Genomic DNA, 14670 nt, shown 5'->3' with positions numbered 1-14670 from the left:
GAGTTGTATTATTATTTTATTTCCGCTTTTATCTATTTATTATATTTCGAAAGTGACGAGTGTCACATTTTGGTATCGGAGCTATTTATTTATCGTAACATTTTATTATGTAAATCGGGGTGTCACAGTTTTCCTTATTGAGATCTTTGAGTTATACACATTGAGGTTTGAGTTTCATACGTTGAGGTTGAAACTACATTTGGTTATGTGAAACATCTGGAATTCAAAGACATCTAACTGCTCCTTATACTCCACAGCAAAACGGAGTAGTGGAGAGGCGTAATAGAACCTTAATGGAGATGACTCAGAGCATCTTAAAGCACATTAGCCTACCTAATTATCTATGGGGAGAAGCAGTGAGACACGCTTGTTATCTCATAAACAGAGTCGCGACCCGATCATTGAGTTCTCAAACACCATACGAAGTCTTTAAAGGGAGAAAGTCGAGTGTTAAGCATCTAAAAGTCTTCGGGTGCATTGGATATGTGAAAGCCGACACGCAGCACTTGAGAAAGCTGGATGATAGGTCAAGAAGTCTTTTGCATCTTGGAACCGAACCAGGCTCTAAGGCTTATAGAATGTTTGATCCAACAAACAAGAAAGCCGTAGTGAGCAGAGATGTTACCTTTGATGAAAGCAAAAGCTGGAAGTGGAGCAATGAGGACCACGGTATAGAGGATGAGCCGAGACAGTTCCAACTTACTCTTGGTACGTTTGGGAATCAAGGGATAGGAACAGAGGAGAGTATTGTCGATACCACAGATGGGCACGGAATCAATAGTCATGAGGCCAATGATGACACCACTGAAGAACCGTTCATTAGGAGATCAACAAGGGTGAGAAAGAAACCGGCTTATTTAGATGATTATGTATTGCTTTCTGACGATGAAGCAAAACGTCTTCTACTACTTCTGAATGAAGAACCGTGGAGCTATGAAGAAGCAATAGAAGAAAAAGTGTGGAGAGATGTATGTCAAAATGAGATAGAATCTATCATAAAGAATAACACATGGGATCTTGTCGACTTACATGAGGGTGCTAAAGCAATAGGTCTCAAGTGGATATTCAAGATTAAGAGAAACGTAGATGGAAGTATAAATAAATACAAATCAAGGTTGGTAGCCAAGGGGCATATACAAAGACATGGTGTTGACTTTGAGGAAGTCTTTGCTCATGTGGCTAGGATAGAGACCGTCAGATTCATCATCGCTTTAGCTGCATCAAAAGGATGGGAGATTCACCATCTTGACGTAAAAACTGCGTTCCTTCATGGAGATCTGAAAGAAGATGCTTATGCATGCCAACCAGAGGGTTTAAAGTGAAAGGCGGAGAAGAAAAGGAATATAAACCAAGGAAGGCGTTGTACGGACTGAGACGGGCGCTTCGAGCCTGGAATGAAAAGCTAAACAAGGTACTTGAAGGCTTAAAGTTCATTAAGTGATCAAAGGAGCCTTCCTTGTACCGCAAGGCGACGAGCAATCAGTTTCTCTTGGTTACCGTGTACGTCGACAATCTTCTTGTTGCAGGGTCGTGCTCTAAGATGATTAGTGAGTTTAAGCAAGAGATGTCTGTCAACTTTGACATGAGTGACCTTGGGCTGTTGACGTATTACTTGGGTATTGAAGTAGACCAACAAAAGGATGGAATTACCTTAAGGCAAGAAAGGTGTGCGAAAAAGATTCTAAGTGAAACAGGCATGGAGGGATGTAACACAACGTATACTCCTATGGAGTTTGGTCTAAAGATATCAAAGGTTCAAGAGGAACAGCGCATTGATGAAGGGGAGTACAGGCGCAATATTGGGTGTCTTAGGTACCTGTTGCACACACGGCCGGATCTCTCCTTCAGCGTGGGACTACTTAGCAGATATATGCATCAGCCAAAAACGTCACATGCAGCAGCGTTGAAGCAAGTCTTGAGGAATCTCAAGGGTACAACAACTCTCGGTCTCAGGTTCTCTCGAGTAAAGAGTATGGATCTGGTCGGAGATAGTGACTCGAGTCACAATATTGACGAAGACGATGGACGGAGCACTACTGGTCACGTTTTCTATCTGAATGAGTGCCCTATCTCTTGGTATTCGACAAAACAGGAGACTGTGGCTCTATCATCATGTGAAGCCGAGTTTATGGCCGCTACCGAAGCTGATAAACAAGCAATCTGGTTGCAGAAACTACTTGAGGAAGTAACCGAGAAGCCTTGTCAAAAGGTTGTGATTCATATAGACAATAGGTCTGCAATAGCTCTTACCAAGAATCATGTGTTCCATGGGCGAAGTAAGCATATACACAAGAACTATCACTTCATACGAGAATGCGTCGAGAACGGGCAAGTGGATGTTCAGCATATTCCAGGAAACGAGCAACGAGCTGAAACTTTAACAAAGGCTCAAGATGTGAGTAAAGTTAACATCAAGCTTAAGGGAGAAAATGTTGGAAGTAAACTTGATGTTAACTTATAGACCAAGAAATAGTAATCCTACTTGAATTGAGATTAGGAAAAAAGGAAATATGTTTTGTTAAGTAGGATTAGGAATTATTAGGATCTATATAAAAGAGATATCAACTACTGATATCAATTGTGAGTTTTTGATATAGATCTTTGTGAGAGCGTAAGTTTTGAGAGAGTTTTCCTTAAGCTAATAAAAAGAGTTGAGTTATTCTTATTGAGATCTTTGAGTTATACGCATTGAGGTTTGAATTTCATACGTTGAGGTTGAAACTACAATTTGAATTAGTGATTTTATAGTGGGGAGAAAAACTAACAGCCAACAACTAGATGAGATGGCTTTTAGTCTTCTAGTAACCGAAATCAAGAACGTATACACTCCTTTCTTAAATTTAATAAATTTGACGTTCTTTTTATGATACGACTTTATACAAAGACCGCACATCATCGTTGGAGGTTGTGAGATTCCAACCTTGAATGAAGTTCTTTCTCTAGTTTAGGGATTTCAGTTTTTTTTTGTTTATTTATAAGCCGTCTTTGTATAAAGTCGTATAATAAAAAGAACGTCAAATTTATTAAATTTAAGCTTTTCTAAGTAATAGAAGTTTTATCCATGTTTAGTAAAGATAACACTTCATTTAATCTGTGCCATCAAAAATGTAATGATGAAAGATTTATTTATTTAAACTCAGATCCACTTAGATTTTAGGTTTTCGGGGCTAAAGATTTAAGTCTCAGTCGAGTATTTATAAATTTTAGTTCGGTTCAATTTGGTTTACTATTCGGATTCGGATATCCATTTAATATTTAACATATGTAAATAAATTAGTAAATCTCAAATATTTTAAAATTCATGAAATTCAAAAATAAAAATAATATACAACATATAAATTTGAATAATGTATGCTAAATATGTAAAATTAACATGAAAATTGTTTTGGTTTATATATTTGGATGGAAAACCAATAGATATTTCGGTGTTTTGAATATTTTTGGATATTTACTTTTAACTTTTTAAGTATTTTGGATAATTTAGTGTAATTTATGAATATTTTAGATATTTTATTAGATTAAGAAAATTAATATATTTAACTATATAAAATTGAGATTCGAGCTTTTTAGGTACTCAAAATATCTCGGTTTGGTCGGGTTTGGATTCAGTTCTTCAGGAACCAACATTTTAGATTTTTCGGATATTTTACTAGTTTCGGTTTGTGTTTAGTATAAAATTTTGGTTGGATTCGGTTTGGTTTTCCGGGTTTGGGTATCTTGCCCAATCCTACAATCCTATGCTTGTTTCGGCAAACTTTTCCATTAAAATTAATTTTATACAAACTAAAATTTGTATGTTGAATTGTTTGACGTGTTATTTAAATTTTGGTGTCCTATATAAGATAACTTTTGATATTTAAATCAACTTCATTATGGTCGGGTTGAGACTTTTGGAAATTATCTATTATATATATCATGAATGTTATTCAAGAAATGGTCCAAAGTTACATAAATGCCAAAACTAATGAGAAAAATTTACAAATGACATAGAAGAGGATTTAATTTCAACACATTGTGACCTTTTTACTGAGAGAGTTCACGTAAAGATTTGTGTCTACTAAGATATTCGACATCACAATTCACAAACCTCTGTTTCTGCAAATTAATATCACAAAAAAGCTTTGAGAATGAATTGATGCTGATGCCTGTACAGTTTCGATTCAAGACTTTTTTCTTGTAAGTCGATACTATCCGAGACAATGGCTTTATTTTTCCTAGCAATCTCGTAGGAATTGAGCCTTCTTTTAGAGCATCTCCTAGAGCAACCTTATATTTGAGGTTTAAGGATGACCTTCTGCAAGAATAAACTTAAAAAAAAACCTTAAAAATTTTCAGTTTTTACATAACAGTCCTTGCATTATACAAACCTCAAATAAAAGCATAAAACTTTTATATAATCTAAAATCATACAACAAAAATATTTTAAACAACATTTATTAATAAACTATTACATTTTAATAGCATATTACATATAAATAAAAAACTTAAAAATACATTATTCATCACAGCGTCCCATTGGATCAAAGAAAGCAAAACTCAAAAGAAAAATCTCAGAAGGTAACAATTCTTCAGTTGACACTTTGGTTTCATCAAATGAACAAGTCATTGGTTTTTTAAAAGAAAATGCATCAGCTAGGGAGAAGAATTTTGAATTAACTCAGCTACGTATGCAAAACAAAGCAAAAAAACTAGCCCTTAAATAAAATGTTGTTAACAAACCTAGAATCTATCAGTGATCATACTACTCGTGAGTTTATTCGATCTGAACAAGAAAGAATTATAAAGGAAAGAACTCGAGGACAATAACAGCCTCCCAATGCACCAACTTTTTATGGACAACTTTTTAGTGATATTGAAGGTTCGGGATCAGGTTTACCGGAATATTAGTATAATTGTAATATTGCTTATGTAATTTTATTTTATGCATTTTTAGTTTTTGTATTAACTTGTTTGATGTAATATTGTCTTGTATAATATTTGTTTAATATTATTAAAATATTATGCTTTGTTTTTATTTAATCATTTATATATTTATTGAAATTTATATGTAAAAGTTAAATTTATAAGAATATATAAAAGATATTAAATTGTATGGACTAAAATGATAAACAAGAAAGTTATGAAGCTCTTGGAGATGCTCTGGGCCATCAATTAATGGGATGACCATACTACTTTTCGTACATGACTAATGAGTCGGGTGCGGAGCTGTTCTGATACCACGATAAATTTGGGTTTATTATGAGTTTCTAACTTAAAATCAATTTACAGTAAGTGGAGTGGCTCAAGTTCTCTATATTTTACTCAAGTTTCTTACATATTTCTAACGTGAGATCTCTGATAATATCAACTAAGACCTGCAGTTTCTCAAGTACAATCAAATGATTATAGTGGTCTCTCTCATTTTCTTATGAATGTAAACTGTGATTGTGATTTTGAATAGTTTGTGTTCTTATGTCAAGCAAAACATTTTATGCATAAGAAGTCACAACCATTTTCATCAGGCAAGACGATCTCATTTTCATATACATACGACAAACATTAGTTTCATTGGCGGAGGAGTCCAACGACGTCGTGGGAGAAGTTTCATACGAACACAATCAATTAAAATACATTTAGAGTAAAATATTAGTGGTACCAATGACATTAGTGTGTAATTACTCTAGTTAACAGATGATAGTTATATAAGTTAGGCTGAGAAGGAATATGGAAGTGACACGTCAGTATAGCAGGCTTGTAATAAAAGTATCAAATCAAAGTTACTCTTAAAAATTGCTTATCTCTTAATAAGAAAGGGATGTTACCTTTTCTGTTTTTGTCTTTCGTTATTTGATTCAATGACAAAAATATTGACTATATAATTAATTTCTAATGACGTGAATATTAACTACATAATTAATATCTAACCAAAAGCATGCGAAATATATGTCACAAAATAACATACTAATTTTATTATTTACATGTGCATCAGAGTACATGTGATAATATACCAAATGATACTGTAATAATTTTTTAGTTTAGATTTAAAATTCAACTATAATGTACAAATGATAGTTTTAATCATCATCATATATCAAAACAACTCTTTAAATTTAAATATAATGTAATTCAAATTTTGAAACAATATACTAACCAACTTTAATTATTTTGTCATATATAAAAGAATGGGTTTTAATCTTCGGTTACTAGAATCAAACAAGTTAAATATCAAATGGACTTTAATATATATACAGGTTAAAATTTGTTTATTATATATGCAAAAAATAAATTAAGCTTATTTTAATGGGATTGTTTGCTAGAGAGGAATTGTTTTTGTTGTATATACCGGTCAAAATTTAGATAGTACTATAAAATGTAAAATAAAATATACTGAATAATTTTTAATTAAATGTAATTCTTTTCTAAATCGATATTACATAAATCTCCTAATATATACATTCATAATTCTACATAAATCCTAATTAATAAATTCCAATTATTTTTATATTAATTTTAAATCCTTAAGAAGTTGATTTTTCTAAATCAGCCAACAATTAATGAGTAGAAATTTTTAAAATTATCGTTTTTTCAAGTTATTTCATCGAATATACAAAATAAGTAAGAAACATGTTGAACAAATAGATTTTTTATTTCTAATTATTATGAACTAACAAAAGGGTTAATAATTTTATCAACAAAATAATCATGCACTTTGAAAGCGCGGATCAAAATCTAATTAGCATTAATGAAGATATAGAAGTTAATGGTTATTACATATTAAAAAAATCTTAACAAAACTATATTTCTTTATAAAGAAAATTGTATATGTCACAATTATGTTATAATGATGACACATGTACAAACCACTTGATAAATAATGTCTAGAGAATTGTCATAATATATTTGTTTAAAAAAATTATAAAGCGTAAACGTCTAAAATTAAAATATATGAGTGATAAGAAAACAAATGAAAAAAACGAAAGAATATCTTTATAATATCTCCATAAAACTGGTTCTGAAAAATGTTCCAAAAATAAATATTATAAACGTAACGAGTTGTGCTTCAAATAGCACAAAAATAAAACATGTTGACAAAAAAGCTATAAATATACTCTAAGCTTTTGTATAAACATTTAGTAAAAGCAAACATTATTACAAAAAACATTAACGATACGCCAAGCTTTTGTATATACATTTGTTTACTTGCACGTCTCTCCGCGAAAAGTTTTGCAGTCCATGCACTTCTGCGCATATTAACATGTTTGTACCGCTTGGCATTTGTTTTTTTTCCTTGTCAGTGGTTCACTGGTCACTACTACTCTGGATTTGTTTTTTCTTTATAGATAGGAATTAAAAGAAAAGAATCGATAAAATTATCAAAAATTCAAGATAATAATTGAATTATGGGGCATCTTCGAATAAAATAAAAACTAAAACAAGTATAGCATCGTCTAGGAATAAATAATAAAAGTTATAGTCGAAATCATAGTTAATTAAATCTTATATGTTTTATAAGATGAATATTGCATTGCTTAATTTATCAACCTTAATTTTTAATTATGATCGTGGATTAACACATACCACCTACAATAGGTGTAAATGAAAAAACATAGTGGGTGAGATAAGAAAGAAACAAATAATATAGAGGGTCCTTGAAATAAATTCCAAATTTTCAAAATTTGAAATCAAAAGCATACGAAAAACACTATTTGTAATTCCCTTTCTCGTCGTCGTTTTCTCAGATTCCTAGAATCATTCTCTTTCGATACCAATCCCCTTCCTTCCTTCATCTCCGATTCGAAAACCCTAGCTTCCAATCATGCCCATGGAGAACGACAATGACCACGCCGCCAACGTCGTCCTCACCGCCGAGCAAGCGAGCAAGGTTAACGACACTGCCGTACGGTTGCCGGAGAATCTTCAGACCGGCGTCGTCTCAGAATCCGGAGGTGGAAGCGAGAAAGGAGCGGAAGCGGTGGAGACGGCGGTGGCGGAGGATGTGGATGAGAGCGGATCGAATACGGTGGGAGAGCTACCTCCCCGATCTTCCTCAGCGAGAGTTCCGTTCACTAATCTGAGCCAGATTGATGCGGATCTTGCCCTCGCTCGCACGCTCCAAGAACAGGTGGCTCTTTCTTTTCCGATTTCTCCGTCCTTCTCTGGGTTATTTCTTGGATGATTGAATCTCGTTGTTTTGTATGTGCAGGAGCGGGCGTATATGATGCTGACTATGAACAGTGAAGTCAGTGACTATGGGAGCTGGGAAACTGGAAGCTATGTATACGAAGAGGATGACGAGTACGAAACAGATGATGATCCTCAGGGAGATGCGCCAGATGTTAACGCTCATGAAGATGAAGGCAGGAATGCTGACGAAGAAGAAGTTGGGTATTCAGATGACGAAGCCTTTGCTAGAGCTATTCAGGAAGCTGAGGAAAGGGAAATGGCAGATAGGTTGTCTGCCTTAACTGGGTTAGCAAATCGTGAGTACAACACTTATTGCTTTCACTCAAGTTATAGGATTGGTTGGAGATGTGTGTTAAACTGTGTTGTTGGTTGCAGGGGTTGAAGATCCAGAGGAGGATGATCATACTTCTCAGGTTGGCTCCTTACACTACAATAAAACCATTCCATTTTTTTATTTTGAGCTTTAAACCTTTTTATGCTCGATAATATGAACCTTAGTGCCCTAAAAGAACGCCTTTTTGTTTAGTCATATGGTGGCCAAAGGACACAATTACGACATTGAATCTGCCATTTCCGAACTGATACGTCATACATGGTTCCATCTATCTACTACCCTTCTATCATGGCACTAGTTTGTTTTGTTTCGTGACAGTTTAGTTTGTGGTGTTAACCCTTTTAGTCCGTAGGCCTAAGCCGACACTCCTGCCTAATTATTTACGGTTTATGCTACTAGAACTTTGCAAAACTGTGTGTTTGGAGGTAAAAAAATCCATTAACCATTATGGTAATCAGATCAATTGTATTCTGGTAGCGTTAAGTTAAGTGGTACTGGCTTTAGAGAAAGTTATGCTCACACCTTGCAGTATAGTAGCTCGCAGTGGACTGAAATTTGATGGATTCTGGTCCATTTTATGGAAAAAAATTAAATTTTACTTACAGGGTAGAGAATCATATAAATTAAGGCTTCTTGGAGGTGATTTGATTCTGCTTCCACTCACGTTATGTATGCTTTATTTTTGCAGGATGCCTGGGATGAGATGGATCCTGATGAGCTTTCATATGAGGTATGAAAACCTTCATAAAATGCTATGCCTTTCGGATCCTCTCGTGATTTTGTGAAACGATTTGTAGCGAAAACGAATAGTATTGTTTCCAAACTTTAGTGTTAAGATCTGTCACGCACTTTGATATGCAAAATTCAGTTGCCCAACACGTATGTCGGCTTATAACTTTACGCTATCTAATGTTTGCAGGAGTTGCTTGCGCTTGGCGATATTGTGGGAACCGAGAGTAGAGGGCTGTCTGCTGATACAATTGCATCTTTGCCTTCAAAAATATATAAAGATGGAGACAATCAGAACGGAACCAATGAATCGTAATGCGTTTTACTTAACCAATTTAGTAGACCATTGACAACTTTGTGCATGTTGCTTGGTAATTAACTTTTTAATGCTTGATGCAGTTGTGTTATATGTCGTCTGGACTATGAGGATGACGATGACTTGATACTTCTTCCATGCAAACATTCTTACCACTCGGAGTGCATAAATAACTGGTTGAAGATAAACAAGGTACGTCTTTCAAAAAAAAAAGAAGAAAGAATCCTGTTAGAGATGAGAAATCAATTAGTTATTGTTGTCAGCTGTGCTACGGACACATACCCTTTCTGATGAGGATAGATATATTCATGCTAGAAAACCGCGAATAGCAATTCCACAAACAAAATAATCTTTCATAATGGGGGATTGTATAGTCAGTAATGTAGAACATACAGACTATATATAGTTTCATGTTTGTTGAGTTTAAGGATTGCATTTATGGTATTGCCGATTGTGTTCTTCGACATCTTCGAAAATGAGGGGTTTGGTTGCTAGTAAGCACAGATTTGAACTTGTTAGTACCATTTTAGACAAATTTACAGCATGCGACCATCTCATCAACTTTCCTGGGAGTTAGGAACACTTCTCAGCTTGTTGAAATTGGATTACTCTCAAAGACTAACAACCCGAAACTAACACATTATTCTTCAGAGTTGCCCGGTATGCAGCGCAGAAGTTTCAACTTCCACAGCTGGACAAAGCTAATGAGAGCAAAGGAAGAGGTTTCCAGGAAAAAAAAAAATTGTAAGCTAAAAAAACTGTCACCTTAGCTGTCTGTTTGTACACTATATTAAACAAAAGCATCATCAGATTTGCTTGGATCCTTTAAACAATCTCATAAATTGGAATTTTCTAAAAAGATTTTTATTCTAGGTTCTGCTTTCATCTGTTTCCGCATTCGCAATCATTTGATTCAGAACAGCTACGATCGATCTGTTTTTTTTTCCAGAAAAAACATTTAAGCTTAGAACTATGTTCCTCTGAGATTCGAGGAATACATCGAGATGGTTTTATGTCTGAATCTTTGACTAGGTTGAAACTAGTCTTATTACCTAAAGATGAATATCTGGACACAAAAAGTATTACGAGACGCTTCCATGTGTTTGTTGTCCTTTTTGGAACATGAACTTAACGACTATAATATTGGTCGCCTACATGAAAAACTGGCGAGTGGAGTTGCACCAACGGTCGTACGCTGGGGTGAGATTGGGCCACTCAGTGGCGGAGACTGAGAAATCTTGGAGCCAGTTTGTGAGTAAGATCTCTTGGTCTAATGCAGGCAATGTAGATATCGCTTTGTCTATGGCTCGTTCCACCTCAACCCTCTCATAACCCGTCAGAACTGGAAACGCTAGCCCAAGCCTTGCGTGACTGAACAACGGTAGCCAGTTTGCAAGGAGCCTGAACTTCACTTGTCCTGGAACTTGTGTGCCGTCTCGTGCCATCTCTCCAATTAAGAGCGCTGCAATACATTAGTGAGAATTTTTGAGCAAACAATGAACCATACAAATGAATAAAGGCCTGATGACCAAGAATTAAACTTAGTAGCAACAAATCTAATAAGGTGAAATTATTCAAAACTAACGATATATTTAATCAAAATAGGCTAAACTACGCTCAACTAGGTAATATTAATTTAGAAATATAACAAAAAAAAATTCACAATGCCAAGAAGAAATATAATGCCAAATGTTATTACCTGAAATCTTAACCAAGAGGCCTTGCACCCTAGGAGCAGCCGTAAGAGACAAGGAAGCTAAACCAGAAGCGTAGCTCCACCGTTTAATACCTTCTTCCACCGCACCATAACGCCTAAGTTTCTCCGTCATCCACAACAGCTCCTCCGCCAGCTTCTCCACCGCCAGTTCAACCTCATTCTCCTGAAAACCACCAGCTCTCACCAACGCAGACTCTCTCCTCCTACTCTGCGATAACAAGTTACCAGTCATATCCGCCAAGGACCTCACCGTGTTGATGCACGTGCTCACCCCACTCACGTAAGAGGCAACATAGCCTCCTAGAGGAAGGGCACTGACCAGACGCAGAGGCAGACCACCAACAGGTTCCTCTGCGGTTCTAGAACGTTTCAAGGAGTCATGTAAACGCGCAGTGGTGCGTGCAAAGGAAGACGCGAGGGCCACTCGATTTACGTCAAGTAGTTCCACGTTGCAGCTCTGGGCGTTCTCTTCCATGATCTTCTCAGCCATTCCCATGGCAAATTGGTACTTTCTTGAGGTTACTGGAATCTCGTTCATTAGCGCTAGTGCCTACTCATAGTCATAGACAATGTTTAGATATTAGATGTATAAAATGGCAAATCAAAATTAACCATTAATAAGGATACATATGGGACCATAGTCAATCGAATTATCCAAACATATCGAACTTTTGTATATGTGCATATTTACATCTATCTTTTTTTTTGTCAACTATTTACATCTATCTAAATGAGCAATATTAATTATTTTCTAGCTCGGAACAGACAATTCATTTTTTTTATAATAGCTTTGATTATTAGTTAATTATGTCTAATTAGCCTAGACACTAATTAAGAATATTTAAGATGTGTTATATCGACCCTATGATTCATCCACTCCCTCTTTGTTTGCATGTATGACGTGGCACCATGCATGTTGACCACGTATAAATTACAGAGATAAAATATCCACGTTATGCACCTCGTGTACGTGTAGCATCCAATATAGAAAGGTCCAAAATAAAATGTTTATGATAGTAGAAAATAAAATATTACATTCAATCTAAGATCTGGCTATGCAAACATAACCTAGCATAGCAATAACACGTAACAAGTCTACGTATACGTATGATCGTCATGTCGTGATTGGTTTTATGATAGTTAAACCAATTATGGAAACTAAAACGTTAAACGTTTAAAAATGTTAACCAAACCAAAAACAGAAACTTAAATTTTAATGCTAATTTAACATCAAATAATGAAAGATTACATGTTGTTAACACTTACGTGACAAAGTGCTCTACCGAGAGAGTTAACGGAAGGCACATCAACGCCGTCACAAACCATTGTACCCAAATCCGCCGACCCTGAATACTTCACCAAAGCCGTTGACGACGATGAGGGAGCTGAAGCCGTTACCAAAGCGTTCTCAGCCGCCGCGGTAAGAAGACCCGAAGCGAAACTAAAGGGATGATAAGAATCAGAATAAGCATGAATAAGTGATGAGAGGAAGAGGAAGAGGAAGATAGTCCAAGAAAACCCTAAGAACCCAAGGGGCTAGCCACGCCATCATCATAGACATGAACCTGAGGTGGTCCGAAGCTGACCATCGCCTAGAAGCCAGCTCCGGTGTGGAGGCGGTGGTGGCGACGGAGACGAGAGAACGAGCGGCCGTGTTGACGGTGGTCATGAAGATGGAGTTGAGGAGACCCGTCGTTGGGCGATTGTTTCTGTATGTGTACTCCAAGTATTGTAGCTCCCTTGACGACGTCATTCTCTACTCTCTTGTCTTTGTTCTCTATTAGTGAAGTTAATGGTTGTTAATGGACCAGTTATATGTGTATTTATATGAAGATAGATGTTGGCTTGGATATTTCTTCTTTTCGAAGTATATGATGAGATGCACCGCCTATGATCCACGAGTGTGTTTTTCATCGCCGTGTAAGTATTTGATGTAGTGTCGGCTAAATCTTTGTCGGGGTCCATGCGTCGTCGTTTTTCCCCACATTTGTCAAAATGGAAAACTATATTTTCCACAAAAGGTTAGATGTGCGTAGAACGTCACTACAGTTTACATAATTTGGTTACTGGGATTCTTCCTTTTTTACATATTTTCGCTTACTATATTTATTTGGAATTGGAATATTTTGCGAGTTATTTTGTATTCATGGTTTGGAGATATCTTTTGGTGCGTGTACGTTGGTTGATATGCAAATCAATACGGTCAAATAATCTTCATAAGATGTCTTTCCGAATAACCAACGTATGTGATACTATTGAACGATCATGAACATATGGTAGATTACATTACATGCCACTTCTGATGGCTATTAGAGCATGATTATTAGGAGTTTTTTAGGGTGGAGTTCTTAGCGTAATATAAGAACCCGTCTCTTAACTTTTAACTAAAAAAAGCTAAGAACCGTCTCTTAAAACTATTATTTAAGAACTGGTTCTTAGTTTTTTAGTTAAAAATTAAGAGTCAAACTTTTATATTCCGCTAAAAACTCCACCTTAAGAACTCTTCAATAATCATGCTCTAAGACCATGATTATTGCAGTTTCTTAGGAGGGTTTTTAAACAAATAACAACATTTAATTAAATGAAAACTAAATGAAACTGTAATAATCGATCCTTAATGTGGGTCTTTGATAACCGATCCTTAAGTTTTTAAAGAGCAAACGTGTCACTCAGCCCTTAATTTTTCTGTTATTCTTTTTCTTCTCTTGTCTTATCTGATGGCTTTCGTAACCTGCAATTGTTTGTTCAATTGGTTTCTCTTAGATGGATCTCCATTTCTCTGTCTCTATGTCTCTGTTGAATCTAATTTTTTTGTTTTTGGTAGATCGTGAGCAGAGATGCTGGTCCGTGGTCGTGAGCAGCCGTGAGCAGAATCGCCGGAAGTGAACCCATGACGAATCAGAGACTCCGCCGGTGAGGATCAGAAGAATAAGAAGACGCCGTGGCCATACCAGTCAATCTTCCTGTTTCGGGTGGTGAAGGAAGATGATGACGTGGTGCCTGAAGGCAGCGTGTCTTTTTTTTTTTTAGGTTTAGATTTTTTTTTTTAGGTTTAGTGTATACCTAAAATTGGGATGGTTTGATTTTATTTTTTAATTTATGGTTTAGTTTTGTAACCAGAATGTATTTGTAAGCCACTTTTAATTAATAAATAAATAAATTTATTTTATTTTTACTAATAAAACAGTTTTCGATTTAATTTTAAATTATTTTATTTTAAATTATAATTATTTTGGTTTATTGTTGAAATACCTATAAATATCGCCAATATGATGTTTGTTCAAACAAAAATTCGTGATAGACAATCAACAACTGAAAGCTGATTTGGTTGAATATATATGACGTAAATTTGGACGTGAAGAAGACAACAACTGAACTCGGATACTTCTTTCAAATTATTCTCGTTTATTT

The 14670-nt window shown here is 35.4% G+C and overlaps 2 protein-coding genes across 3 annotated transcripts; one reads left to right on the top strand and one right to left on the bottom strand.

The window, feature by feature from the left end:
• The first annotated feature begins 7680 nt into the window (after positions 1 to 7680).
• LOC106343585 (E3 ubiquitin ligase BIG BROTHER-related-like) lies at positions 7681 to 10429 on the top strand. Its single transcript, XM_013782836.1, has 7 exons — positions 7681 to 8101; positions 8183 to 8459; positions 8539 to 8576; positions 9186 to 9227; positions 9417 to 9538; positions 9626 to 9734; positions 10194 to 10429. The coding sequence occupies exons 1-7, from the start codon at positions 7796 to 7798 to the stop codon at positions 10245 to 10247; spliced, it is 948 nt and encodes a 315-aa protein (XP_013638290.1). The 5' UTR covers positions 7681 to 7795; the 3' UTR covers positions 10248 to 10429.
• LOC106343584 lies at positions 10422 to 13038 on the bottom strand. 2 transcript variants are annotated; one of them, XR_001269983.1, is made up of 5 exons: positions 12825 to 13038; positions 12526 to 12700; positions 11242 to 11809; positions 10595 to 11004; positions 10422 to 10475 (listed from the first exon to the last, which is right to left on the bottom strand). XR_001269983.1 is itself a non-coding variant. In XM_013782835.1 (4 exons), the coding sequence occupies exons 1-4, from the start codon at positions 13010 to 13012 to the stop codon at positions 10694 to 10696; spliced, it is 1242 nt and encodes a 413-aa protein (XP_013638289.1). In that variant the 5' UTR covers positions 13013 to 13038; the 3' UTR covers positions 10496 to 10693. The 2 variants fall into 2 exon arrangements, 1 of the variants encoding a protein (XP_013638289.1); XM_013782835.1 differs by lacking the exon at positions 10422 to 10475 and having other exon boundaries at positions 10496 to 11004.
• Positions 13039 to 14670: the final 1632 nt, after the last annotated feature.

This window comes from Brassica oleracea, chromosome C5 (assembly GCF_000695525.1).
Source record: "Brassica oleracea var. oleracea cultivar TO1000 chromosome C5, BOL, whole genome shotgun sequence".
Taxonomy (NCBI): Eukaryota; Viridiplantae; Streptophyta; class Magnoliopsida; order Brassicales; family Brassicaceae; genus Brassica; species Brassica oleracea.
This window is presented reverse-complemented; position numbering and strand designations above follow the sequence as displayed.

Excerpts from the sequence above, each read along its gene's own strand:
- LOC106343585 (XM_013782836.1), top strand. The coding sequence starts at position 7,796 with ATGCCCATGGAGAACGACAATGACCACGCCGCCAACGTCGTCCTCACC. Across the intron at positions 8,460-8,538 it reads CTTAACTGGGTTAGCAAATC|GGGTTGAAGATCCAGAGGAG; the intron begins GTGAGTACAACA and ends TGTTGGTTGCAG. Across the intron at positions 9,228-9,416 it reads CTGATGAGCTTTCATATGAG|GAGTTGCTTGCGCTTGGCGA; the intron begins GTATGAAAACCT and ends TAATGTTTGCAG.
- LOC106343584 (XM_013782835.1), bottom strand. The coding sequence starts at position 13,012 with ATGACGTCGTCAAGGGAGCTACAATACTTGGAGTACACATACAGAAAC. Across the intron at positions 12,701-12,824 it reads TCAGCTTCGGACCACCTCAG|TTTCGCTTCGGGTCTTCTTA; the intron begins GTTCATGTCTAT and ends TCATCCCTTTAG. Across the intron at positions 11,005-11,241 it reads CCTCTTGGTTAAGATTTCAG|CGCTCTTAATTGGAGAGATG; the intron begins GTAATAACATTT and ends AATGTATTGCAG.